We start from the raw sequence: 27,320 nt of genomic DNA on the forward strand, positions 1-27,320 counted from the left end.
AATAAGGAGGTGCATCATAGTATATGGAGGACTATAGGATGCATATACTACATTGAGGACTATTGTGGGCACATTACACTATATGAAGAACTCTGAGGGGTTCACTATACTATATGAAGGACTATAGGGGGTGCATTATACTGTATGGGGGGGGGGGTGCATTATACTTCTGCTATGGGGCCCCATGACATCTATGCATGCCCCTGGTGAGTACAATGGTTTATTTTTTTCTATACATCAAAGAACAGCTGCAGAATGGGGGACATATAACCGGATGGGGAATATGTATACCACAATGTGGCCCAGGATAAGACATGTACCAGGATGGGGAATATACATCATGATGGGGTCCAGGATAAGGGACACAACATATACCAGGGTGGGGGCCCAGGATAAGGGAAATATACCAGGATACTTATTTATTTACTTGCACTGAGAAACACTATACCAGCCCCTTCAGTTTTAGGATCGAGATGGAACCACCATCTTTACCCCCCACTCATCAGAAAGCAAAGGTATATCCCAATGAAAAGCCAACAATTTAAAAGAAAGAAAAAACACCTTGACTGGTTCCCTTCCAGATATAATCCCCAAAATCTGACTTCAAATTTGACATTTTGTAAAGTAGCAACAGGGAGTATAAGAAAAAGTATACATGATTATTTTCATATGATAGTAAAGTAAAACACATTTTGTTTTGTTTTTTACCCAGAAATATATTTTGAAAGCCTGGATGTAAATATTTTATGCCGTCAAGAACTAGCAGTAGAGCACAAAGCATCTGAAAGATGCAGCACATTTGTGCGGCATTCATATTAATAATAACCAGGTGCAGGGGAACTGGAACACTAGTTGCCAATAACAGGTTATTACGGTTGTGATCAGGCTATGTTTCCAGGACTCTTATAGCAGTAACCTGCAAGCATCCCTTCTAAAGATAAAACAGGCATATTACCCAATGAGTAACTGTAGATTTGCAGTCCTCTTTTTGTTCCTCTTCTATGTCCTTCCCATTTACAGTGGGTTCACTCGCAGTGAGGGTTAGGGACTGTAGGGTGCTCACAGTGGGATCGTCCTTGCTTAGGACAGGAGGCTGCGTGGAATCTGTAAGAAGTTGAGAATACACCAGAGAATAAGATCTTTTATCTGTAAGTCTTGTTGAAACACTAAGAGCATTTGGGAACGAATTGAAATATATCAGGATATTTGTATGATCTTTGGGTTCACACATTTTCTAACCAATGGATTTCCAATGTTTTAATCACAATCCATGTATTGTAAAGCCCTACTGATTTCCATGGAGAGACGACCACCGAGACCCAGCCACCAGTGAATGTGAGGACCAGCACCCACCTGTGCTGAACGGTGATACCAATTCTCTTGGAATGTGAGTTCTGGGACATCTTATCAAAGAGGAGAACCCGTTTAATAAAGCTCTACAAGTCATACCGGCTGCACGTCGTATGGATTTGTCAATATACTGTACGTGGTGTGGAGGAGGTGGATTGTACAAACCTTCAGTCTGTTCTGAGTGGTCATTTTTGATTGAATCCACATGATCCACTTGGTTCGTATGGTTTATTTCTTCAGAGAAAACCTGGGGAAATCATGGGAGTAAAATAAGTCCATAAAACACAGAAATAGTAGCAGCACAAACCATTCAGGGAACATCACGGAAGGCTTTCCATCAGCAGAACAACAATGGCGCTCCTTACTTTTGGCTCCTTGTCAGGACTATTGGACACATTCGGTCTTGTCAAGTTGAGTTCAATGGAAGAAACATCCATCTTCAGTTCAGTTCCGGGAGCGTCCACTCTGGCAACACCTTCAAACCTCTGCGATCTGGTCAGCGGGGGAGCAAAGGTGGAGTTTACAGGGGATCCTCTTTCCATCTGCTCTTCCGTGCCATTAGGCATTTCTCCATTCACATTAATCTTCCCGTCTACCTAAATATCCAAGCAAATGAGTGTTCAGAAAGAAGAGTCAAGGAGGAAGGAAGCAAAGGGAAGTAATCCACCACATTTTACAATCTACTATATAATTGTCTAAGGGTCACTTCCGTCTGTCTGTCACGGAAATCCCGCATCGCTGATTGGTCGTGGCCCGACGCCGCGACCAATCAGCGACGGGCACAGTCCGGCCATGAATTGGCCTCTCCCTCCTCCCCTGCAGTCAGTGCCCCCTCCCTACTCCCAGCCCAATCAGCGCCCACATAGCGTTAACTGGACTGCCTTACACCGCGGCATAACACGGAGTAAGGCAGTCCCGTTAACGCTGCCATTAACCCTCTTTGTGACCAACTTTTTAATATTGATGCTGCCTATGCAGCATCAATAGTAAAAATATATCATGTTAAAAATAATAAAAAAAATCATTATATACTTACCCTCCGACGGCCCCCGGATCCAGCCCAGGCCTTTCCGGCTCCTCGCGCACCGCTCCGGTCCCCAGAATGCATTGCGGCAATGACCGGAGATGATGTAGCGGTCTTGCGAGACCGCTACATCATCACGCATTATTGCCGCTTGGGACCGGAGTGGCGCGCGAGGATCGGGAAAGGCCTGGGGCTGGATCCGGGGGCCGACGGAGGGTGAGTATATAACTATTTTTTATTTCAGTTTTTTTATTTTTTTTTATTTATTTATTTTTTAACAGGGCTATGATGCCCACATTGGTTTATACTGCGTGGGCTGTGTTATATACTGCGTGGCTGTGCAATATACTGCATGAGCTGTGCTATATACTGCGTGGGCTGTGTTATATACTGCGTCGGCTCTGCAATATACTGCATCGGCTGTGCAATATACTACGTGGCTGTGCTATATACTACATGGGCTGTGCTATATACTACGTGGCTGTGCTATATACTACATGGCTGTGCAATGTACTTCGTTGCTGTGCAATATACTACTTGGCTGTGCTATATACTATGTGGGACTGCATGGGCTGTGTTATATACTACGTGGGCTGTGTAATATATTACGTGGTTGTAATATACCGCGTGGGCTGTGCTATATACTGTGTGGGCTGTGTTATATACTGCGTGTTATATACTGCGTCGGCTGTGCAATATTCTACGTGGCTGTGCTATATACTACGTGGGCTGTATAACATACTACGTGGCTGTGTTATATACTATGTGGGCTGTGCTATATACTACGTGGGCTGTGCAATATACTCCGTGGTTCTACGTGACTGTTATATACTGCATGGGCTGTTACATACTACATCGCTGTGCTATATACTACGTGGGCTGTGTAATATACTACGTGGCTGTGTAATATACTGTGTGGGCTGTGCAATATACTACGTGGCTGTGCTATATACTACATGGGCTGTGCTATATACTATGTGGCTGTGCTATATACTACATGGCTGTGCAATGTACTTCGTGGCTGTGCAATATACTACTTGGCTGTGCTATATACTATGTGGGACTGCATGGGCTGTGTTATATACTACGTGGGCTGTGTAATATATTACGTGGCTGTAATATACTGCGTGGGCTGTGCTATATACTGTGTGGGCTGTGTTATATACTGCGTGTTATATACTGCGTCGGCTGTGCAATATTCTACGTGGCTGTGCTATATACTACGTGGGCTGTATAACATACTACGTGGCTGTGTTATATACTATGTGGGCTGTGCTATATACTACGTGGGCTGTGCAATATACTACGTGGCTGTGCAATATACTCCGTGGTTCTACGTGACTGTTATATACTGCATGGGCTGTTACATACTACGTCGCTGTGCTATATACTACGTGGGCTGTGTATTATACTACGTGGCTGTGTAATATACTGTGTGGGCTGTGCAAAATACTACGTGGCTGTGCTATATGCTATGTGGCTGTGCAATATACTACGTGGGCTGTGCAATATACTACGTGGGCTGTGCAATATACTACGCGGGCTGTGCAATATACTACGCGGGCTGTGCAATATACTACGCAGGCTGTGCAATATACTACGCGGGCTGTGCAATATACTACGTGGGCTGTGCAATATACTATGTGGGCTGTGCAATATACTATGTGGGCTGTGCAATATACTACGTGGGCTGTGCAATATACTACGTGGGCTGTGCAATATACTATGTGGGCTGTGTTATACACTACGTGGCTGTGTTATACACTACGTGGGCTGTGTTATACACTACGTGGGCTGTGTTATATACTACATGGCTGTGTTATATACTACATGGCTGTGTTATATGCTATGTGGGCTGTTATATACTACGTGGGCTGTGTTATATACTACGTGGTCTGTTATACACTACGTGTGCTGTGTTATATACTTAATGGCTGTGTTATATGCTATGTGGGCTGTTATATACTACGTGAGCTGTGTTATATACTACGTGGCTGTGTTATATGCTATGTGGGCTGCTATATACTGCGTGGGCTGTGCTATATACTGCATCGGCTCTGCAATATACTGCATCGGCTGTGCAATATACTACTTGGCTGTGCTATATACTATGTGGGACTGCATGGGCTGTGTTATATACTACGTCGCTGTGCTATATACTACGTGGGCTGTGTAATATATTACATGGCTGTAATATACTGCATGGGCTGTGCTATATACTGCCTGGGCTGTGTTATATACTGCGTGAAATATACTGCGTCGGCTGTGCAATATTCTACGTGGCTGTGCTATATACTACTTGGGCTGTGTAATATACTACGCCGCTGTGCAATATACTATGCGGGCTGTGCAATATACTACGTGGGCTGTGCAATATACTACGTGGGCTGTGTTATACACTACATGGCTGTGTTATACACTACGTGGTCTGTTATACACTATGTGGGCTGTGTTATATACTACGTGGCTGTGTTATATGCTATGTGGGCTGTTATATACTACGTGAGCTGTGTTACATACTACGTGGCTGTGTTATATGCTATGTGGGCTGCTATATACTACGTGGGCTGTGTTATATACTGCGTCGGCTCTGCAATATACTGCATCGGCTGTGCAATATACTACGTGGCTGTGCTATATACTACATGAGCTGTGCTATATACTACGTGGCTGTGCAATATACTTCGTGGCTGTGCAATATACTTCGTGGCTGTGCAATATACTTCATGGCTGTGCTATATACTACGTGGGACTGCATGGGCTGTGTTATATACTACGTCGCTGTGCTATATACTACTTTGGCTGTGCAATATACTACGTGGGCTGTGTAATATATTACGTGGCTGTAATATACTGCATGGGCTGTGCTATATACTGCGTGGGCTGTGTTATATACTGCGTGAAATATACTGCGTCGGCTGTGCAATATTCTACGTGGCTGTGCTATATACTACGTGGGCTGTGTAATATACTACGTGGCTGTGTTTTACTATGTGGGCTGTGCAATATACTACGTGGGCTGTGCAATATACTACGTGGGCTGTGCAATATACTATGTGGGCTGTGCAATATACTACATGGGCTGTGCACTATACTATGTGGCTGTGCAATATACAATGTGGCTGTGCAATATACTACGTGGCTGTGCAATATACTACATGGCTGTGCCATATACTACGTGGCTGTGCCATATACTACGTGGCTGTGCAATATACTACGTGGGCTGTGTTATACACTACGTGGCTGTGTTATACACTATGTGGGCTGTTATACACTACGTGGGCTGTTATACACTACGTGGGCTGTGTTATATACTACACGGGCTGTGTTATATGCTATGTGGGTTGTTATATACTACGCGAGCTGTGTTATACACTACGTGGGCTGTTATACACTACGTGGGCTGTGTTATATACTACGTGGGCTGTGTTATATACTACGTGGGCTGTTATACACTACGTGGGCTGTTATATGCTATGTGGGCTGTTATATACTACGTGAGCTGTGTTATATACTACGTGGCTGTGTTATATGCTATGTGGGCTGCTATATACTACGTGGCTGTGCTATATACTATGTGGCCAGTCGGGACAATCAGCGACAGGCGCACTCAGGCCGCGAATTGGCGAGGGATTTGAACCACGCTTCGCTAATTGGTTGCGCCCGGCCAGCCGAATCCTGTGTCTTCATTGTATTATTCTAAAATCTTCGTAAATAAACTACATACATATTCTAGAATACCCGATGCATTAGAATCGGACCACCATCTAGCGGCAAATAGTTGGATAAAAGCTTGTGGCGTGCAAGTGACTAGAACATGAACAAAATTTCCAGTGCGGAATGGGATCTTTTTAAAGGGATTGGTCATTTTCTTTTTTGTTTAAATGCATGTACTTGGGGCTTAAACTTATTTTTGTAACTTAGTTTCAATAAACATTTTGTACCATTTTGCTTTGTTTTCCTATACATTCAATTCTGATGTAGTCTAAGTCAGCTTAGAGGAGCTCGGGGAAAGAAAAAAAAAAAGTCAGCTAAAGGTTACAAAGTCCCTGTCGTAAGTCATAGTGAGCTGGCTGATGGATTCTGAGTTAATTCATTCGACGGACAACAATAGACGGAGCAAGACAGAAGCGACAGAAGGCAAATGGAGCACTGTTTCTAATGAAACCCATTTGTAACAATAATTCTTAGCCCCAATTACACACATTTAGGTAAAAAAAAAATTGTCCCAGTGATGGACATCACCTTTAAAAAAGAAAATGGCCTTCATTTAAGGCAAAAAATATCAGGCAAATTTCAGGCCACTTCCCAAGTGACAGATGATCATTCGGGAACAACTTGAAATTGGCTCATGGTCAGAAGCTCATCTAAGCAAAGCTTGTCCTGGTAGACAGATAGCCGCCGGTAACGTGCAGAACATTTCTTTTAATTTCCAAGGGCTTTATGTTTTTCATCACATGACAGCATTGTTCATCGCTTTCCACCCAATAACCAGAATATATCCTAATTCTTGATTCTTTGGCCTTCTGGAAGATAGACGGTTCTTATTGAAAAATAGCGTATATCAAACCAATATTACCTTAAATGTCTTCAAGACCTGCTGCGTACTTCTGGGCTGGGAGTAAGGCTTGGGCGTCAGCATGGGCACGGTCTTGGAGACCACACTTTTTGTTGGAGATGTCCGACCTGCTGGTGCTTTAATAGCCGATTCGCTGGTAGGAGAGATGGTGGCTTCCACGGTAGATGTGAATTTAGGAGACGGTAAAGACTGCTGCCTCAGGTATTTTAGCGGGTTGGGGTCCTCTGTAGAGGAGAGCAAGCCTGGCTCCACTGAATGGCTTCTCTCAAGAATTTTTGGCATCACTAAACGTTCAAGAACGGCTTCACTTATTGTGAATCTTTCAATGTATTTCTGCAAAATCTTGTCCGCGTCCTCTTTCGTCTTCGCATTTTTGTAGGCTTCGTGTAATTCTTTTTCCCTGCGCTCTCTGTTAGGACAAACACAATGAGGACACAGTTTACTGACACACATGATGGCATATGTAGAAAATAAAAAATAAGAAGTCCTGCAGCCCCATCAATGTCTTACATGGAGAGCGGCGCTCTCTGCCACTGGCTCAGGAGACACATCCCTTCCACCTGTATGGAGCGGTGCTGTAGTCTCTCTGCACAGTGACTGACCGAGACACCTCTTTGCTGAGAAAGATAGTGAATGGTGGCTCCCTCATTTTCAGGAATGGTTGGGGTCCTAAAAGACCAATCCCCACCTAACAAAGTGATGGCATCAGTGGCGTAACTTGAAGCTCGTGGGCCCCAATGCAAAATCTCAAACAGAGCCCCCCAACTATCGCAAGTATTCAATATTGTTAGTCTTTTCCTATTTGGCCCCCTAGGTTCCAGGGGCCCCAATGCGATTGCTACCCCTGCACATATTGTGGTTACGCCCCGGGCTGGCAGATCACTAGATAAACCCTTAACTTACTACACATACCATGCACTATTGTAGAGACTTACTTTTCCTCCACTATTTCCTTGTATGTTTTTATGCTTTTCCTCCTTTCTGAGGAGTCGCTTTCTCCGCTGAGCAGCCGTTGCATCTTTTTCCTCTCTTCTTCTTTCTTTATTAAGTCCTGTGATGCACTTCTCCTGCGGGTCTTCCATCGGGCAAGGTCCTAGAACAATGTCCAAAATTAGAGCCAGAGGAAGACAGATACATTTACATAAAAAAACATTAAAATGTACTAATTTTAGTGGATTGACCCAGCATTGTAAAAACAATCCTTAAAGGGGTGTTCCAGAATTATTAAAAAAAAATCTGTCCATAAGGAGATAAAATTAAAAAAATGTAAATTGTGCAAAATATATATTAATGGTTTCAACCTATGTCCTACCTCCTAGGTCCTATTGCCCCCTAAGTTTCATTCAGTAGGCGTAAAAGGTCAACCGACCCGCCATCACTATCAGCATGTGAAAATTAACACTTCAGAAAGGATGTCCATCTATTAAAAGTAGAAAACCTAAAAGTCGTATGGGTGCATCATAGGTCTCCTCCCTCTCTTTTGATGCGGGCTCTGGTGCTGAGCCCGCATCTTCTCTGGCACATGACATCCAATCAGCTGTCATGTGCCCCTAACAGCTGCGATCCACCCGCAGCGGATAAAATATGTGACAGCGGCATTTAATTCACGCTCACCGAAAGCGTGTGTCAAACTCTGCCCATTAGCACCCCTGTCACATGATCATGGGGAGCCGATGGGTTGGCATGACAACTCGGGGTCTGCAGAAGACCACCGTGCCTGTCATTGCAGACATCCTACAGACGCAGAATCCCAGCTGTGTGCAGCACAGGCAATCGGATGATCGCAGCTTCTAGTCTCCTAATGAGACTATTGCAGCAACTAAAAAGTGTTACAAAAAATATAAATGAAAACCTTTTGCTTCATTCAAAAAACAAACAAACACAAACAATTAAAAAAAATACACGTTTGGTATCGTTGCTTTCAGAAATGCCCGATCTATCAAAATAGAAATTAAATTAATCTGATCGGTAAATAACAGGGAAAAACAAAAAAACAAAAAACGCCAGAGCTACATTTTTTTGGTCTCCATAACATGGTAATAAAATGCAATAACATGCGATCTATCAGTGTAGGTACCCCAAAATACTATCAATAAAACGTCTCGGAAAATGCAATTTATTTTTTTTTAAATACACATTTTGGAATTTTGTTTCACCACTTAAATAAAAAAAACCCCCAATACATTTGGCATCTGTGAACTCATTTACCTGTGGAATCATAATGGCAGGTCAGTTTCAGTATTTAGTGAACATGGTTAAAAAAAACCCCAAAAAAACAATTGTGGAATTGCGCATTTTTTTCAATTTCACTCTCCACGGTTTCCAGTACACTATATAGTAAAATCAATGGTGTTGTTCAAAAGTACAACCTGTCCCGCAAAATACAAAACCTTACATGGCCATATGGAAGGAAAAATAAAAAAAGTTATGGCTCTGGGAAGAAGGGGAGCAAAAAAAAAACATGCAAAAACGGAAAATCCCAAGGTCGTGAAGGAGTTAACAAGTCTTGCCATATGACTTAGAAAAAAAGCCAAACCAGAATCTCTATTTGCAGACATACTGTATGTTTCGGGGTGTTACTTCTCATCAGTGCAAAGTATGAGATGTGACTTTCTGTATGAGAGGCCTCTGACTGGAGTCTAAGGGGTAACTTTCTCCTTGCGGAGAGTGGCATGCCTGACTGACTGAGGATTGCCACTTCCAATAAGTGGCACTAGAGTTCCCATCCTTTTCATCTCTGCAGAGGCATTTTGCATATTTAATTGCACGGCCTATAAGTCTCCTTACACTGGCATGTCACTCTCCACATGGAGAAACGCTATCCCTTACACACTATTCACATGTCACTATGCACAGAGGAATATGTGAATCGAGCGGATTTGGTAATGTAACTCTATAGCACAGATTATTATTATTCCATATTGGAATTCTGGAAAAGCCTAAATGGCTATGGCATCATTTGTGAACATTTTTCTTTTCTATTGCTCCAATACATCTGAAATGAAAAATGGAACATATTTCCAAAATAGTTTTCATTAAATTGTAATTGTGTCCATGGCGCTTATGCAAACCTATGTATTTCCATGGTAACAGACTACGAACACATTCTATGTAGTCAGACACTGCAGTCATATTGCCATTTATCTGCTCCTTATTTTTGCTAGTGAAAATTCGGGGACAGTAGAATGTATATTAACACATTTCCTTTTTATTGTACTCAGTGTAACAGCAATCCAGCTGTTACAGGATGAAACATAAAAAATGGAGGCAGGTCCTGGAGCAGGAAAGCTTGTGTGCTATATATGTAGTGACGGGGAGTCTTGGGCCAAAACTACCTACATCCTGCCACGTGTCATCTTCCTCTTTGAGTAGATCATTAACAAATTGCAGGTGTTCTTGGTGAGCTCTGCTGTGCGGCATCATCATCCCTTCTTCCTCACACCTCATGTCCAACATGCTTACACTCCTAGCAGGACACAAAAGGAAAACAAATCACTTAAAAAAAACAAAAAACAAAACAGCAGTCATTATGTAAAAGTACCACAAGATGGCGCCAAAAGACAAAGCAACATGCAGTTACAGCTCAGATTAGTAATTTTGAAGTCGTCATTCCAGGGTCGCCCTGTAGGGGGAGACATTTGTTTGAAAAAAAATAACATAAGAGCATTATGTTACAAGGAGGAGATCACCATCTTGACTGTAATCAAATATTATGATTAATAGGGGTTATAGGGGACCCTACACAGACAGACCAGTCCAAACATTTTAGATTACTTAAAAGGGGTTTATTTTAGGTTTCCAGGGTAAATTACAAAAACAAGGTACTGTTACATTTTTTATGACGTCCATTCATACAGATAAAAAACCCGTATAACCTGCATGAGATTGTATCAAACCTCAAATATTATTAACGTACTCAAGGAATATTGGCACAGGTGAGCAGCATGAGATATGCAGAAAGGAAAGATAAGATTACAGATTGCTTAGGACTGCAGAGTAAATAGGAGTTAAAGGGGTGGTCTGACATAAGACCTTTATGACATATCAACAGGATGTGCCATGAACGTCGTATAGCTGGGTTCTACCTCTGGGACCCGCACCTATCCCCAAATCCTGAGCAGTGGCAGGAGAGGTGACCACCATGTGCAGGAGTTCTTTGTTCACTGTTATGGGAGTTCTGAATTCAGCCAAGATCACTTCGAGGGCCCTAGTTTTCAAAATCTGTATAGGGCCAAGAGATGGTGGACACCACATTTATTAGACATGCCGTCGCTATGCCATTATTACGATTATTCCTCTACCTGACAAATGGGAATACCCAAACTTTTTAGTATTCCACTATTCCATACCTGTAGAACTGCTCAAAGGGGTGGTCCGAAATGCAAAAGGAATTTTCATCCAGAATGCCTATCTATTAAATGCCTTAATCTAAACCATTTTCTAATATACTTTAAATTAAAAGTCCCTCTATTTCCCTCACTACACTACATCTAACCGCTTTTCTATTTTTCCTTCCAAGTTCCTTTTTGACAACTCTTTGTTTGACAATCCCAGTGCACGCTGGGAAGCTCAAATGAAGAGTCATTGGTGGGCAGAAGATGCAGTCACAGCCACTGCCCCCTCCTTAAAATGAAGTCAGGGGCTGAGCTGGTCCTGAGTAATGTGCACAATGACGGAGCAGGGCACACTGTCCGTGCACCTTATAAGACGAAAACTCGGCATTAAGAGACGGATGGCACTGGCTTCTGCAAGCAGGATACTTTGCCTTACAAGGCACACTGACGGTGCGCTTTTCTCTGTTTTCGACTTGTTACTACTGGCAAGAGAGCGCACTGTCCCTTTACAAAAAAAAAGGGGATAAAAAAATTATCCAAAAGACACCACTTCAAAGAAATAATTAATAAAAAACATCAATCTTTATTAGAAATATCAACATACAAATATATAGATAGCATGAACCGTGTGTACCACGAGACATGTATGAGGTATAGAAAAAATAGGGAATAAAGTCCATACATGTAGTGGACCAGACCAAAATTCAGGCTGCAACACAGTTAAATGATTACAGTAAGGCTCCACCAGGTCAGAAAAAAAAACCCGACCAAATGGAACAGTAATTCATCAATTGATCTTACCCATGTTGCTGTAGGCCTCTGTCTATGATGCCACTGAATACCTCAACTTGCGTTACGCGGATGTGCTTTCTCAAGGGGAGTGCATGCTACAGATGCATTTCCTGGATAAGTACATTGACACACCTCCAATACATTTTCAGGCATGTGGCTTGATACCTCAGAAGTGGCACATTTAATTATTAGAAGATGGGCATAATGTTGTTTAACATACTATACAGCCATATATATGTATACTGTGGCCTAGAATATGGAACGCCCCGGTCAGAGCCGCTGTTGCCTATCATATGGAACGCCCCGCTCACAGCCGCTGTGGCCTATCATATGGAACACCCGGCTCACAGCCTCTGTGGCCTAGTATATGGAACGCCCCGGTCAGAGCCGCTGTGGCCTAGCATATGGACCGCCCCACTCACAACCAATGTGGCCTATCATATGGAACGCCCCGCTCAGAGCCACTGTGGCCTAGTATATGGAACGCCCAGCTCAGAGCCACTGTGGCCTAGCATATGGAACGCCCCGCTCAGAGCTGCTGTGGCCTAGCATATGGAACGCCCCGCTCAGAGCTGCTGTGGCCTAACATATGGAACGCCCCGCTCAGAGCTGCTGTGGCCTAACATATGGAACGCCCACTCAGAGCTGCTGTTGTCTAGAATATTGTACCCCCCGCTCACAACCTATGTGGTCTAGCATATGGAACGCCCCGCTCGGAGCCACTGTGGCCTAGCATATGGAACTCCCCACTCAGAGCTGCTGTGGCCTAGCATATGGAACTCCCCACTCAGAGCTGCTGTGGCCTAACATATGGACCGCCCCACTCACAACCAATGTGGCCTAGCATATGGAACGCCCCGCTCAGAGCTGCTGTCGCCTAACATATGGAACGCCCCGCTCAGAGCTGCTGTTGTCTAGAATATTGTACCCCCCGCTCACAACCTATGTGGTCTAGCATATGGAACGCCCCGCTCGGAGCCGCTGTGGCCTAGCATATGGAACTCCCCACTCATAGCTGCTGTGGCCTAACATATGGACCGCCCCACTCACAACCAATGTGGCCTAACATATGGAACGCCCCGCTCAGAGCTGCTGTGGCCTAACATATGGAACGCCCCGCTCAGAGCTGCTGTTGTCTAGAATATTGTACCCCCCGCTCACAACCTATGTGGTCTAGCATATGGAACGCCCCGCTCGGAGCCGCTGTGGCCTAGCATATGGAACTCCCCACTCAGAGCTGCTGTGGCCTAACATATGGACCGCCCCACTCACAACCAATGTGGCCTAGCATATGGAACGCCCCGCTCAGAGCTGCTGTGGCCTAACATATGGAACGCCCCGCTCAGAGCTGCTGTTGTCTAGAATATTGTACCCCCCGCTCACAACTTATGTGGTCTAGCATATGGAACGCCCCGCTCAGAGCCACTGTGGCCTAGTATATGGAACGCCCAGCTCAGAGCCGCTGTGGCCTAGCATATGGAACGCCCCGCTCAGAGCCACTGTGGCCTAGTATATGGAACGCCCCGCTCAGAGCCGCTGTGGCCTAGCATATGGAATGCCCCGCTCGGAGCCGCTATGGCCTAACATATGGAACGCCCCGCTGAGAGCTGCTGTGGCCTAGCATATGTAACTCCCCGCTCAGAGCCGCTGTGGCCTAGTATATAGAACGCCCTGCTGAGAGCCGCTGTGGCCTAGCATATGGAACATGCCGCTCAGAGCTGCTGAGCTCACCCATTGGCTTCCGTGTTATCAATGTAATGTCAGCACTGCAGCCAATTCCAGATACTGGGAGAAGGCCCCGGAGAAGGAAGGTATAGCCCAGTTTGTTTTTTTATATCAAACTGGGCTGGGGAATAAAGATTCCTTGAACGTGGACAACCCCTTTAAGGCAATGCAAAAAATCTAAAGTATTGTAAAAAAACAAAAACAACTGTCATCTCGTATTTAGAGCTTACCCCAACTGACATACCTGTATCGCTCTGTCTACCCCACACCCTGTGCTCTGTGACTACCTGCCTTGTAACCACTATACTTTGATAATGGACTTTATTAGGACCACGTCTTCTTACCTGTATGCAGCAGAAACCTAGACCCACAAATGTTGCCTATTGCTGTTTGACACAGACCTGTCAGGAGTCATCTACGATGAGCGCCATACCGGTTCACAGGTTATGAGTAGTATTGCAACTCGGAGAGGATAATAAATGCCACATATGTACAATTGTGCTCAAAAGTTTACATACCCCGGCAGAATTTTTGCTTTCTTGGCATTTTTTCAGAGAATATGAATGATAACACCAAAACTTTTTCTCCACTCATGGCTAGTGGTTGGGTGAAGCCATTTATTGTCAAACTACTGTGTTTTCTCTTTTTAAATCATAATGACAACCCAAAAAATCCAAATGACGCTGATCAAAAGTTCATGTACCCCATTTCTTAAAACCGTGTATTGCCCCCTCTAAGGTCAATGACAGCTTGGAGTCTTTTGTGGTAGTTGTGGATGAGGTTCTTTATTTTTTCAGATGATAAAGCTGCCCTCTCTTCTTGGCAAAAAGCCTCCAGTTCTTGAACATTCCTGGGCCGTCTTGGATTGTTGTCACGTTGGAACGTCCAAGTATGTGCCATGCACAGATTCCAGGCTGATAATTGCAAATTTGCCTCCAGTATTTGCTGATAACGTGCTGCATTCATCTTTCCTTCAACTTTGATCAAGTTTTCTGTGCCTTTGTAGCTCACACATCCCCAAAACATCAGCGATCCACCTCCATGCTTTACAGTAGGAATGGTGTTCCATGCATCATAGGCCTTGTTGACCTCTCTCCAAATGTAACGTTTATTGTTGTGGCCAAAAAGGCCCATTTTGGTCTCATCACTCCAAATTACCTTGTTCCAGAAGTTTTGAGGCTTGTCTCTGTGCTGTTTTGCGTATTGTAGGTGAGATATTTTGTGGCATTTGCACAGTAATGGCATTCTTCTGGTGACTCAACCATGCAGCCCATTTTTCTTCAAGTGCCCCCTTATTGTGCATCTTGAAACAGCCACACCGCTAGTTTTCAGAGAGTCTTGTATTTCAGCTGATGTTATCTGTGGGTTTTTCTTTGCATCCCAAACAATTTTACTAGCAGTTGTGCATGACATTTTTGTTGGTCTACCTGACTCTGGTTTTGCTTTTACAGAACCCCTGATTTTCCATTTGTTAATCACAGTTTGAACGCTGCTGACTGGCATTATCAATTCCTTGGATATTTTTTTTATCCCTTTCCTGTTTTATACTGATCAACTACCTTTTCCCATAGATCCATTGACAATGCTTTTGCTTTTCCCATGACTCATAATCCAGAAACGTCAGTGGCTGGATGAAAGATACAAGAGTCTGTCTGGATCCCAAAAATTCACTCAACTTTATGCATGTAAGGGCTTGTTTCCACATGCGAGAAACACGTCCGTGTCTCGCATGTAGAAACCAAGCTCTGGTGTCTGCACTCCGGAGCAGAGCGTGCGGCTGCATAGGAACACATGGAGCCGCACAGCTCCGCTCCAAAGTGCCGGCGCCAGAGCTTGATTTCTACATGCGAGACACGGACGTGATTCTCGCTTGTGGAAACAAGCCCTAAGGAGAAGAACTGGATTGGGAGTACCTTTTCGTGACGGATCTGGAACTGTCCGGGCTGTCACCTATGTTGTAAGAGTCTGTCTGGATCCCAGAAACTCACTCAGCTTTTATGCATACTCACTGATTACCAGCAAACAGGTCACAGGTGAGGATGTTACCTTTAGTAGCCAATTCAAACCCATTTGTGTCAGCTTCTGTGCAAGTTATCAGGCCAAAATCACCAGGGTATGTAAACTTTTGATCAGGGTCATTTGAATGTTTTCGGTTGTCATTATGATTTAAACAGAGAAAACACAGTAGTTTGACAATAAATGGCTTCACCCAACCACTAACCATGAGTGGAGAAAATGTTTTGGTGTCATCATCCGTATTCTCTGAAAAAAGGCCAAGAAAGCAAAAATTCTGCCAGGGTATGTAGATTTTGAGCACAACTGTATTTTTCCTAGCTGCTTGGCACTTTCAATGGGTCACTTATGGAGGGTATAGTAGGGACTGCACAAAGAGCCCAAATCAATTCTTACAATCCAAAAAACATTTACTTTTCGGTGTTAAGTGATTCCAGAACATTGTGGACCATTTTCCTTGCCAAGTGATGACAAAGAAGCTGCGATGTCTGGCCCACATCCCAAACCCAGTGACACCCCCTTTGACAGCAGTTGGTTAAACGAGACGGCTCTCAGTCCAAATAACCACATACACATTGCCAGCTCATCTTCATTTGTTTGCAATGGTAGAAAAAGAGAAAGCGGTCGCCAAACACTTCCGTAAGGACAAAAAGGATCAGGACTTTTTCATCCGACATGTTGGAACCTTCTCTCCCATGACATGACCGGTCAGGAGACCCCCACACATATTAGACAGTCAACAGGATCAGATGATTTTCATCTTATATGGCCTTCAGGCTTTCTAGAGGACCATGGAGAAGTCATACTTTTTTTTTTGCCAATCTTATTGTGCAAATAAATGCAGCGCAGCTTCCGGCGAATCGCACATCCGAAATGCCGTTCCTCAAACTCTGCCGCTCTGTTCTCTATGTATCAGGTCTTGGAAGTGATTTTTTAGCTCTGTCGGCTAACCGGTTTGTTAACTATAATGTCCTGCCAATCACACAGACATGACACCAGGCCCCGAGTCTATGCCCTCCTCTGCTAAGCCCAGTGACACGGTGCAGCACTTCCTCGGCGGGAAAACATATCCGAAGCTTGGGCTGTCAGATTTGCGGTAAGGACACCACACACCCACAAATTGGCCACTTTGATGATGTTCTTTGAAGCTCATCATGCACCAAATGCAGACGGCCATGTCTACCAGCGTACACATCTACATCCGCTTTATAGTAAATTGCTCACAATCTAGTATTTTCCGAACATCAAAAAGTTCACATCAATCAGAGGATTTAATAGCACAGCACTTTTCCTCCAAGCAATCATATGAGATTTCCTTCATCTGATTACACACATCATTAGGATGTTAGGAGGGGTCATCAATATCAGAACAATTTGGGGTCTGACATCTGGTACACACACCCATCAGCTGTTTACTGCTCCCAAGGTGGCCAGATGTCCACAGCCCAAACAGCTCAGCTCCACACATGGTGCCTCGGGTGCTGCAGCTCAGCTCCTATTAAAGAGAGCAGGAGCAGAGCTGCAGGACCCGAGAATGAAAATACCAAGTGTACGGAGCGGAGCTGTTTGGGTCTGTAGACTGTGTACATCCAGACGTCTTGGGTGAAGCACACAGCTGATAGGCCAGAGCCCAACCAATCTGATATTAATAACCAATCCTACAGATAGATTATAAATATTATTAACCATGGAAAACCCCTTTAAATATTATGTTCTCCCAGTACTAATTTATTTCTGTGGAGGCAAAATTTGCAATGTCAAATATGATGTCTCAGAAATCTTTTTATTTTGAAATATCTCCTAATTATATATGTAATGTAGTGGAAGTGCATTCAAATATTTACCAATCATCATCATACCCAGCGGCCAGCGCCACTCCGGAGCTACCCAGCGGCCAGAGCCACTCCGGAGCTACCCAGCGCCACTCCGGAGCTACCCAGCGGCCAGCGCCACTCCGGTACTCCCCTGCAGCCAACGCCACTCCGGTACTACCCTGCAGCCAGCGCCACTCCGGTCCTCTTCTGTGGCCTACACAATCTGAAAACAGACTAGTTGGATCACTCCAGGGGTTTGTGTGTAGACCAAAGTCGCTAACTCAGTGCAAGTCTATGGAGCTTTGATGCGACTCACAGACAATGGGGAGAGCGGCGCCGCCCCATACACAGTGTAAGCTCGCAACACTGCCAAGCGGTCTTGTGTGCCAGAAAACCAGAGCAGCACTGGAAACCAACGAAGACTTCAATCAGTAAGCATTTTAATGCAAATTGTCTCTTCAGAGAGGAAGAGGACTAGAACTCTAGTGCCACCTATTGGAAGTAGCAATCCTAACAGTCAATGTCGACCCTTTAACGAGCCTTGTCACATGACTTAGGATAATAGCCAAACCAGAATGTCAATTTGCAGACAATTTCGCTATTATCCTAAGTCATGTGACAAGGCTCGTGCGGATTTGCTGCGGATCCGCAGTGGATTTTTCCGCGCAGAAAAGTGCGGAAAAATCAGTGCAGAATTGCTGCGGATTGCAAACAAGTGCATGTCACTTCTTTTGTGCGGATCTGCAGCGTTTCTGCACCCCTCCATGATAAAAATCCGCAGTGGCAAAAACCGCAGAAAATCCGAACAAAATCCGCATCAATTCCGCATAAAAACCGCACAAAATCAGCATAAAAAACGCGGCAAATCCACGGCTGCAGATCCTGCCAGGAGATGCGGATTTTGTGCAGAAAATTCTGCACCTCTTTTCCTACGTGTGCACATAGATTAATGAATAGATGAAGTCTTAGGCTAACAGAGAATAAAAAAGAATAAAACAAAGCAGTACAATGCTCTAATAATGCCGCCATACACTGCCTAAATAAAAGTGCTCGTACATCACCCTGATTATGTTGATGTTTTTAAGCCAAGCATCAGCATTCAGCGGATAATGGGAACCGGTCATCAGGCTTTTGGCATCTAATCTAAGAGCAGCATAATGTAGGGGCAGAGACCCTCATTCCAGTGATGGGTCACTTTGACTGCTTGCTGTAGCTTTGATACAATTACTGTTTTATCAGCAGGAGATCATCACTAGATGACTAGTAAACCTACTGCCAGGTAGTCCAACCATATTCATGAGCTATGTGTTGAGGTCCGTATACAGACCATGAAATATCCTTTTGTGAACTTGGCCTTATTAGGCCATCCTGCATGGTACCCGGCATGACTGTGTACAGACCAACCTTGATACCTGATGAGAGCCCAATAACCCGGCCCCATCAATTAAACACAAAGGGCCGAGTTAGCGAGCTCACAGAAAGAGTTTGGGCTGCACACGCCCATCGGACCATATGGCGCCAAGTACGAGTACGGATAAATAAAGATAATTTTTAAAGGTGTGCAGTGAGGCGGGCGCGCACAGAATAGATAGCTGGGGTCCTAATTAGGAAGGACATCATTTGCTGGAAGCAGTTTAACACAAGAAATCTGATGACAGGTTCCCTTTAAGCATCCGGAGGAGAGTAATGGAAGCAATTGTCTTTTTTGCTTCCAAGTCCTGAATGCATGTTCAACAGGGAAAAAAAATACGGAATATTTTTTTTTTTTTTTTTTAAGAAACCTATGTACGTGTACATTGTTTTTTGCATCAATAAAGCACTGTTCCACTAATGCTGAGTGAACGAATCCTACATGTTACATAAACGAGTGACTGGATCAGTGGATCTTTGATGTCATCCCTCTTAAGAGTAATCCAGTGCATCCATTTAAGAATAAAAGAAAACAAAACGTTCTTGCTTTGCATTTCTTGCATACGAGGCCGCTGCACCTACGAATCATGCACAATCCATGAATAGAAGTACTGACAGATGACATCCAAGTATATTAGTTTCATGCCAAGTGTTTCTTACTGGTGAGGTTACTGGTTATTATTACCGCTTAGTATTGTGAGGGGGTTTCTAAGCAGAATGCATACAGGGCAGCGCAATGATTATTATCACTTTAAAGGTAAGTCATGCACTAAAGTGTTAAAGTCTCCAAGCAACGAAAGGAACTTACTCTGCATCATCTGACCGCTGGCTGCCGAATCTACGAGACCAAATGTAGAATTAGACACACGTGCGGGGAGAAGAAATCATAGAACGTCCTCACAATGAAGAAGATGGATTATATCCGCAATCGAAAAATATTTCCGCTATCATCTGCGCGGGAGATCATCTATGCACGGTGATCACTGAACCTGAAAATGCTTTTTGTTTTAAGACAACATTAAGATTGTGGCAGAAAATGGCAATTTGTGGCGTATAATTAAACTTTCCCAGAGGAGCACTGCAAGGCAAATAAGCCTCCTTACATTGGCATGCCAGAGCCGGCATGTCACTCTCCACAATGAGGAATGTTACCCATTATGACTTTTCTTCTAAATTCCAGTGCCAGTTTTTAGCCAAGACCAAATTCAAGCCCTTGCAGTATATAGGTCCTTGTTCAACCACTTCTAAAAGTCTCGTAAAAGACAAAATCTTCAAAAATGATAATTATGGTAATCCACAAGTACTGTGTGGTTTGCGAGCAAAATACATGGAAATCCTACTAAACCAATGCCAGTCAAAATGAAAAGTATTACGACTAGATACATAATATGAAACCACAGCTTTTCTTAAACAATAACTTTCCAGCATTTACCCAGCAAACTTCTATAGACGTGTGAGGAAATGGCTCCAAGGTAGAAACAACAAAGATGTCTGACTCCCATTGACTTCACAGCCAGAGCCGGGCAGCCACGATCCCAGGATCAGCGAACTAAAGGCTTCCATAGACAAAGGCCTAAAGTCATCCGAATCCACCAATATCAGCGTGATCGGCTGATAGTCTAACATATATTGGGGCCTCCCACCTCAACCCCAACAGATTATGTCGCGGGAAAGAAGGATGGATTTGTTTTCCCAGAAGATAAGCCACTGCCAGAGATGTCCGGCAGTGGCTCTCTCGGATGACACAGGGGCAATAGGTGGAGCGTGTATGGGGGAGCCGAAACATATAGCTATTCGCTAATCCAATAGTTCAGCTGACCGCTATCTAATATGTATGGGGGGGGGCTTTAGCATCCCGTTGATATGTCATAGTTGCTGTAGGCATCTCAGGATACTCTTCCTTTTAAGCCGTTTAAAAAGTTAAATACATCTGTAATTAGGGCTTGCTAACCTCATTTTTTGGCCATGTTCATACATTTGAAAAAGCTGCATTTTTTTTCTGCATGTTTTCCACAGTTGTCTACACCCAAAAAAAACAAAACAATAAATCTGCCTCAACTGGTGCGTTTTTTGTATTTTGTATGCGTTTTCCCTTATTTTGAGGCATTTTTAGTGCACCTTTGATGTGTTTTTCTTTTTAGTGCAAAAATTATGTGACTTCGCTCTCAAATACATAATTTTTATATGCTTTTTCCTGGCTCCCTATAGTAGCCTGTGGTGAAAAAAAAAAAAATACCACAGCATCATGTGACCATCCTTGCATCTGAAGAAGGCCACAAGCATCTACTTTCCTGCAATCCAAAAATGAAATTATGAAAATCAACTTCCTAAACTACATGAGTGCCAAGTTCTCTTATCAGTACTTCAAGAGGTCAGACCCTACTTGTGCCCCACTAACTCAGGAGTGCTGCAGATCTCATGAATCATATGCACTTTGAAAGGTGAAATGAGGCAGAGTTTCCACACAAAGAAAACAGCAGAAAAAAATGCAGCATTTACGCTACATGGGAACACGGCCTTAGGCATTTTTAACCCTTTCCACATCTCTCAGCTTAGAGGGAACACTGTACGAGAGGCTACATTTTTTTTTGTTAAAAACAGAGCTTCACCAAAACGCATTTTTACTATATATATTATATGCATCAATGCACACATCCACATATATGAAAAATAAAAGTGCCAGAAAACTAATCGACGCTGCATTATCTGACCTCAAAAACTCAAGGTCAGGCGTTTCAAGTGTTTCTTCTGGCTGGGACTCGGGCTCTGCACATGTGGGACTGCTCTGAACGGGGCTGCACATTTGTTTGCTTCTCCTAACATCATTGCTTAAGTCACATGAATCTTCGGCTTTGCTGCTTTCGATCTGTTGTGACGGACTGTCAGGAGTGGAGGTGGTAGGGGCTTGAGGATTACGAGGTGGTAAAATAGTGGCTGCTTGGAGGGAGCTATGGAAGCAATTTTAGACAATGTTACACATTATGGGCACAAAATCCTGCAAAAAATATATAGAAGAAAAATAAAAGTATACCCAGTTTTTATAAAAGGTATTAAATCACAGACACCATTATTAGTGTGAAGAACACATTTTACATAGAACATGACAGGACACAAATACCAAGGTTACTTTATTAACAGATTTGTGACATGTAGGTTTACATTCAGCCTCTACAGCAAATAACTATTACTACAGAATGGGTAAAACAGCTCATCCATTTGGAGGGTTTGTGAATGCACATTTATAGAAAAATTAAAAAGGTGCAATAAAGAAATCCCATTTTCATATACTGTCAATTTTTACAGGAAACGCCTCTCTTCAGGCACAGTGACACAAACATACTTTTGATTTTTATGGACACAACAGATACACAAAACAATTGTAGATTGTGTATGACGCAGACGATTTTCCAAAATAACCTCAGGTCCAAAAGAAAAAATATCAGAAACGTGCTCTAGACTGGTCTGATTTATGGACCAGATTAGTGCATGTAAATACTAGACAGCTCCCGCACCTGCCCGCTATGTGGATGAGCATACAGAGGCAATAAAGTCCACAATTTGCAGACATGACATCCACCAAAGTTTACGACTAGTCTTTACTTAACCAGAGCCAACATGTCTCATGAACTCAAAGCTTATCGCACAGACAACAGCTGACCACTTTCCAACCCCAATAATCCACATACCTCAATATTAGAAGCTACCAAACACTGGTGGTCTACAAAACGTAAGCCAGATTGCTGCATAATTGGTCAATAAAAAAACAAAAATGTAAATCAAAACTGCAACAGCCAAGTTTCTAAACTCGCACCATTCGACACATACTATAAAATCTTATCACATCAAGACGTTCTCTACCATCTTATCACAAAGCATTTCTGACCTCGGTTTCTTTTCCTTTTGTGGACTGATCTGTTTTTTGTCCTCGCCTTTTTGTTGGGCAGCAAATGGCACTGGAAGGAATTGACTTAATGTTAAGGCAGGGGGTTTGTGGCTGACCGAGATTCTTCTGACCATCATATCATCTTTTTCAGTGTCCGCAATGCTTCTGTCCTTCTCTACTTTACAGGCATCTTCTACTACCGTAGCAGGAGGTTCTACATCAGGGGTGTTACGAGAATCTGTAGAGTCTGTTTTCCCAACCTGGCAAGGTGGCACGTCACTCCTGCAGGAACAGGTGACAGGACGTTGGAAGTTTGTGAAGTTGAAAGCGCACACCATGCTTTGCCTCTAGGCAGGGTTATCCTCAACAAGCCAAACCCAGAAGTCACTGTAATTATATTAGTATTAAAAACTTCAATCATCAAAAGAAATTACTGTCACGGCAAATCCATGCATTGATAAGTTATTGCTTGGACCACACCACAGATTATCCTGCTCAGCACACGGCACACAAGAAGCTCACACATGATGAATGTCCTCTTGCAATTCTTGCTGTTGTCCATTCACTTCCATCGTTTGTTCTAAAGCTTTTCCATGATCTTCATGTCCATACGAGTCATCCAAGGCAGGTGAAGGATTATGGAACCTGGCACACTTCTGAAAAGTTCCCATTCTGCGTGCCAACATGTCGTCCCGTTTGGTATCTAGGAACTGTCCAGCAGCTTCATTTTCAGGAGGTGCAGAAACATCTGGTGTCCTACAAATTTCAGCTTTGGCAGGCCTACTTACATAACATTTGCAATGGTTAAGTTTTTCAATGTACCACATTAATATGAGAGACATTTTTGACATTTCTACAAGGAGATTTAACATCTTAGTATTCCTGTCCATTTATATTCCACAACGTGAGGCATGAAACAACTGCTGATCGCGGCTTGTTTGCTGATCAGCGGTCGTATATCATCTGGTTTACACAGGCATACCGTGCATAAGATGCACACTGAAGATGGGGTGGACATATCATTGATGCAACCTGTGAGGGCTCACAGGGGCCCAAGATGTAAGGGGGTCACCAGCTCCTTCAAAACATGTGGAATTGTGAATTATGATGAGCTATTGTACTGGAAAGGACCCTTATACGGTTTTTGCACAGGGGTCCTTTTCGGTCTGTCAATGCACTGAACGACATTTGACATTGTTCTCGGTAGCGCAGGTCCAATTTACACAGGATGATGTGCTGCCGAGAATGATTATCTTTTGTGCAAACCAAAAGATTCTCACCCGATGAATAAGCAGTTTCCCTGTTCAACAGGGAACAAGCATTAAGATTGTTCTCAATAATCATGCAGAATCAATGGACCTCTTGTCTGTATGGTTTATTCTGCTCATGATGTGTTAAAGAACATCCCAATTGGCCTAATGAAATACAGGACTTGTTTAAGACTATGAGACGTATTAGATAAAAAGTACCATCACATACAACATGATTTCCCATATTACGCAATTCCTTTTACAGGTATACTTAATTTATTATGCTAAATAGTCCATTAATTAACCGTCATATACAAATATAGAATAGAAAATGCAACTAAAGAAGTTAGCTAAGATAACTCTTTACAATATACCTTGGACTGGATTGCAAAGCTGGAACCATTTCCAAGACTTCAACCTTCGATGTGTCTGACAACACAGCTTTGGGACATGATATTTCTGTGACTTTTTCATCCCTATCACTTGCCTCACCAGTACCAGGTTTGGCAATGCACAGTTTATTCCACTTTTGTTGGTCAATTTCAGTCACTGGACCAAAGCGCACAAATTTTTGCTTATTCCTGGCCCTCTTCTCTTGCAATGATAACTTGCGTTTGCCAAAGTCATCATTGGCTGCTCTGGTCACATCGATGTTGGGACTTTGGATGTTATCTTGAGATTGAAGCGAAGTACTTTCACTTTGGTTCCATGAAAACAAGACACAAGAAGTTATTGTGACATATGTTGCATGTTAGTTTTGTTAAATCTGGGTTAGAAAATATCACTCCAGCTGTTATAACCTGCATCTATTAAAAAAGATTTAGGTTTCACACAAGTACCTCTCCAAACACACGGCCTCCTAAAAATTCCCAGAAATTTTCTCAAAACACAACAAAGAAGATTTCTAAAGACTGGAGGTACTTGCTCAGTGGACTACATGTTTTAGCAAAAAAATTTGTGTAGCCCATAGAATAATGTAAAAAAAAAGCAGAAATTCTATGTAAAGTGTCAATTCTATCATAATGCTATGCCAGCCTATAACATATGTAAGCAGCTGGCAGGATCTATTAACAGTATAGTCTTATTGGGCTTACTTTATATAAAGCAGCTATAAAATCACTATCAACACTCAACCATGAAACACACCTATCCTCAGAAGAAAGCTTAAGTCTCTGCCAGGTTTCAAGGTCCGCCTTGGTTATTGAGGCCGATCCAAAAACTTTTGGTTCCTTCTGATTCAAGGCCGCCACTTGAGATTTGCGCTTGGCTAAATCATCTCTCTGTATGTCCGGAATCTTTTCCTCTTTTGGTTCGGACTCTACATTTACAGGTCTTTGAACTATATTGCCCTTGAGAACGACAGCCGTTGTTTCTGCCGATTGTTCTTGACTTTCACGTTTGCTGGACACAGTGAAATTTAGACAGTTATGGTTATGTTATATCTATATTTTCTTCCAACTATTCTCTGAATATGGACACTGCTTAAAGCAGAAGACATTGACAAGCCTTCTAAGATGTATTTTTTATCTTAAGCTTCTTCCATTTCCTATTTTCAAAGCCAAACTGTGAAACACACATGCATCCTATAACAGTCCTTAGACCTTTGTGAAAATCAAGGCTCATTGGATGAACTATATGTAGGTATGAATGCTTCCCATTTCATTTCTACACAGTTTTAGTCTTAAACGACAGAATATTTTGCTTACCTTTTATCCACAGTTTGTTTAGGGGAAGCAGGGGTGGAATTCAAGGTGTTGTCCTGAGAAGGTTTTGATTTATTAATGTAAGAGCCCTGTACATATTGATTAAAAGGTGTTGACATTTTAGGTTGGTTCATCCTTGCTCTCCGCGTGGCCAGGTCATCCCTTTCAATATCAGGCACTCTGCACTCTTCTTCTTCCTCAGAATCCACATTAGATGGGTTAATGTTCTCGCTCCGAGGCACTAACTCCGATTCATGGTCTTCAAGAAATTGCTTTTGACTGAGATAGTTAAAATGACATTATACAGCTATCCCACTGGGATAATATCACTTCAAAACTGCAAAAGGCAGATCCCACATGCAAAATATTAGTGGGTTAGATATGACGAACTCCATTCTTGTGACCAAACAAGCAGACAATTAACAACAGGACAGTTTCCTTCTGTTCTTCATATTTAGAGATGACAAAATATATTATATGGCCAAAGCTTCTCTGTCGAAGAGCGAGGAAGCTGAAAGGTTCTTCAAACCATATACAGTTTAATGATATACTTGAATGTTGAACAAAATATATTCTGTAATTTTTAGCCACCATGTGCACAACTAATTCAGAGCAAAAGTGGTGTACATTTCCAGAACACTCAGACAGAATACAAAGCACGGGCACCATCTATTCACAGCGATTCAGCCCATGCCATGCCTACACAAACACAACTGATTCATGGAAAAAGATTAATAATAAAGCTATTCTTGTGCAACAAAGGATGGAAAAGCATAAACCACAAATGCAAGTTAATCTCACGCTTGGCTTCAACAAGTTTAGAACTTGTCACCAATTTAATTTAACAGGGAATTAACCCGACATTGGGTTATATGGTGCATATACTGTGCACAACCAAAATAAAAAAAACTATTTTCAACCTCAAAAAGTTTAAATTAGAAGCTCAACCGAAAAATCAGCTTTAAGTAAAGTATAAAAAACATAACATATTACTTTCTGAAAATAATATTTTGATCACAAATTCCAGGTGGGAAGGAACACAAGCAACTCTTGGTCTAAAAGTTTGCCAACTAGATCTCCGACAAAGAAAGAAAAGGAAATTTCGAGATTGCTGTGAACTATAGACTTCTAAAAAGCTTGAGTTTAATGAACAGCAAAAATAGAACATTTGATTTCGTTCTCATGAGTTAAATATTGAAAGACATTTCTGCATTAGAGTAATTTTTTAAATTTAGTTTTACCTTAAAAAAATGAAAAGAATTAGGTGATGTAGTTCATACTTGAGAAACATATAGGGATTAGTGATGAGGGAATATACTCGTTACTCAAGATTTCCCGAGCACGCTCGGGGGTCCTCCGAGTAATTTTTAGTGCTCGGAGATTTAGTTTTCCTCACCTCAGCTGAATGATTTACATCTGTTAGCCAGCTTGATTACATTTGGG

At 42.8% G+C, this 27,320-nt stretch overlaps 1 protein-coding gene across 2 annotated transcripts in view; it reads right to left on the reverse strand.

The window, feature by feature from the left end:
- The window catches only part of LIMCH1 (LIM and calponin homology domains 1), a 331,389-nt gene that overhangs the window by 39,142 nt on the left and 264,927 nt on the right, over positions 1-27,320 (reverse strand). The window contains exons 10-22 of one of the 2 annotated variants that reach the window (XM_077279847.1): positions 25,881-26,156; positions 25,321-25,575; positions 24,549-24,872; positions 23,447-23,704; positions 22,925-23,206; positions 21,753-21,989; positions 19,850-19,879; positions 10,293-10,419; positions 7,889-8,046; positions 6,954-7,362; positions 1,716-1,946; positions 1,516-1,597; positions 956-1,104 (exon numbers count right to left, since the gene is read on the reverse strand). In XM_077279847.1, the coding sequence (XP_077135962.1) occupies positions 956-1,104; positions 1,516-1,597; positions 1,716-1,946; positions 6,954-7,362; positions 7,889-8,046; positions 10,293-10,419; positions 19,850-19,879; positions 21,753-21,989; positions 22,925-23,206; positions 23,447-23,704; positions 24,549-24,872; positions 25,321-25,575; positions 25,881-26,156 (2,818 nt within the window). Of the gene's footprint in view, positions 1-955; positions 1,105-1,515; positions 1,598-1,715; positions 1,947-6,953; positions 7,363-7,888; positions 8,047-10,292; positions 10,420-19,849; positions 19,880-21,752; positions 21,990-22,924; positions 23,207-23,446; positions 23,708-24,548; positions 24,873-25,320; positions 25,576-25,880; positions 26,157-27,320 lie in introns of both variants that reach the window. The other variant, XM_077279846.1, reaches the window with a different exon arrangement.

This window comes from Ranitomeya variabilis, chromosome 1 (assembly GCF_051348905.1).
Source record: "Ranitomeya variabilis isolate aRanVar5 chromosome 1, aRanVar5.hap1, whole genome shotgun sequence".
Classification (NCBI taxonomy): domain Eukaryota; kingdom Metazoa; phylum Chordata; class Amphibia; order Anura; family Dendrobatidae; genus Ranitomeya; species Ranitomeya variabilis.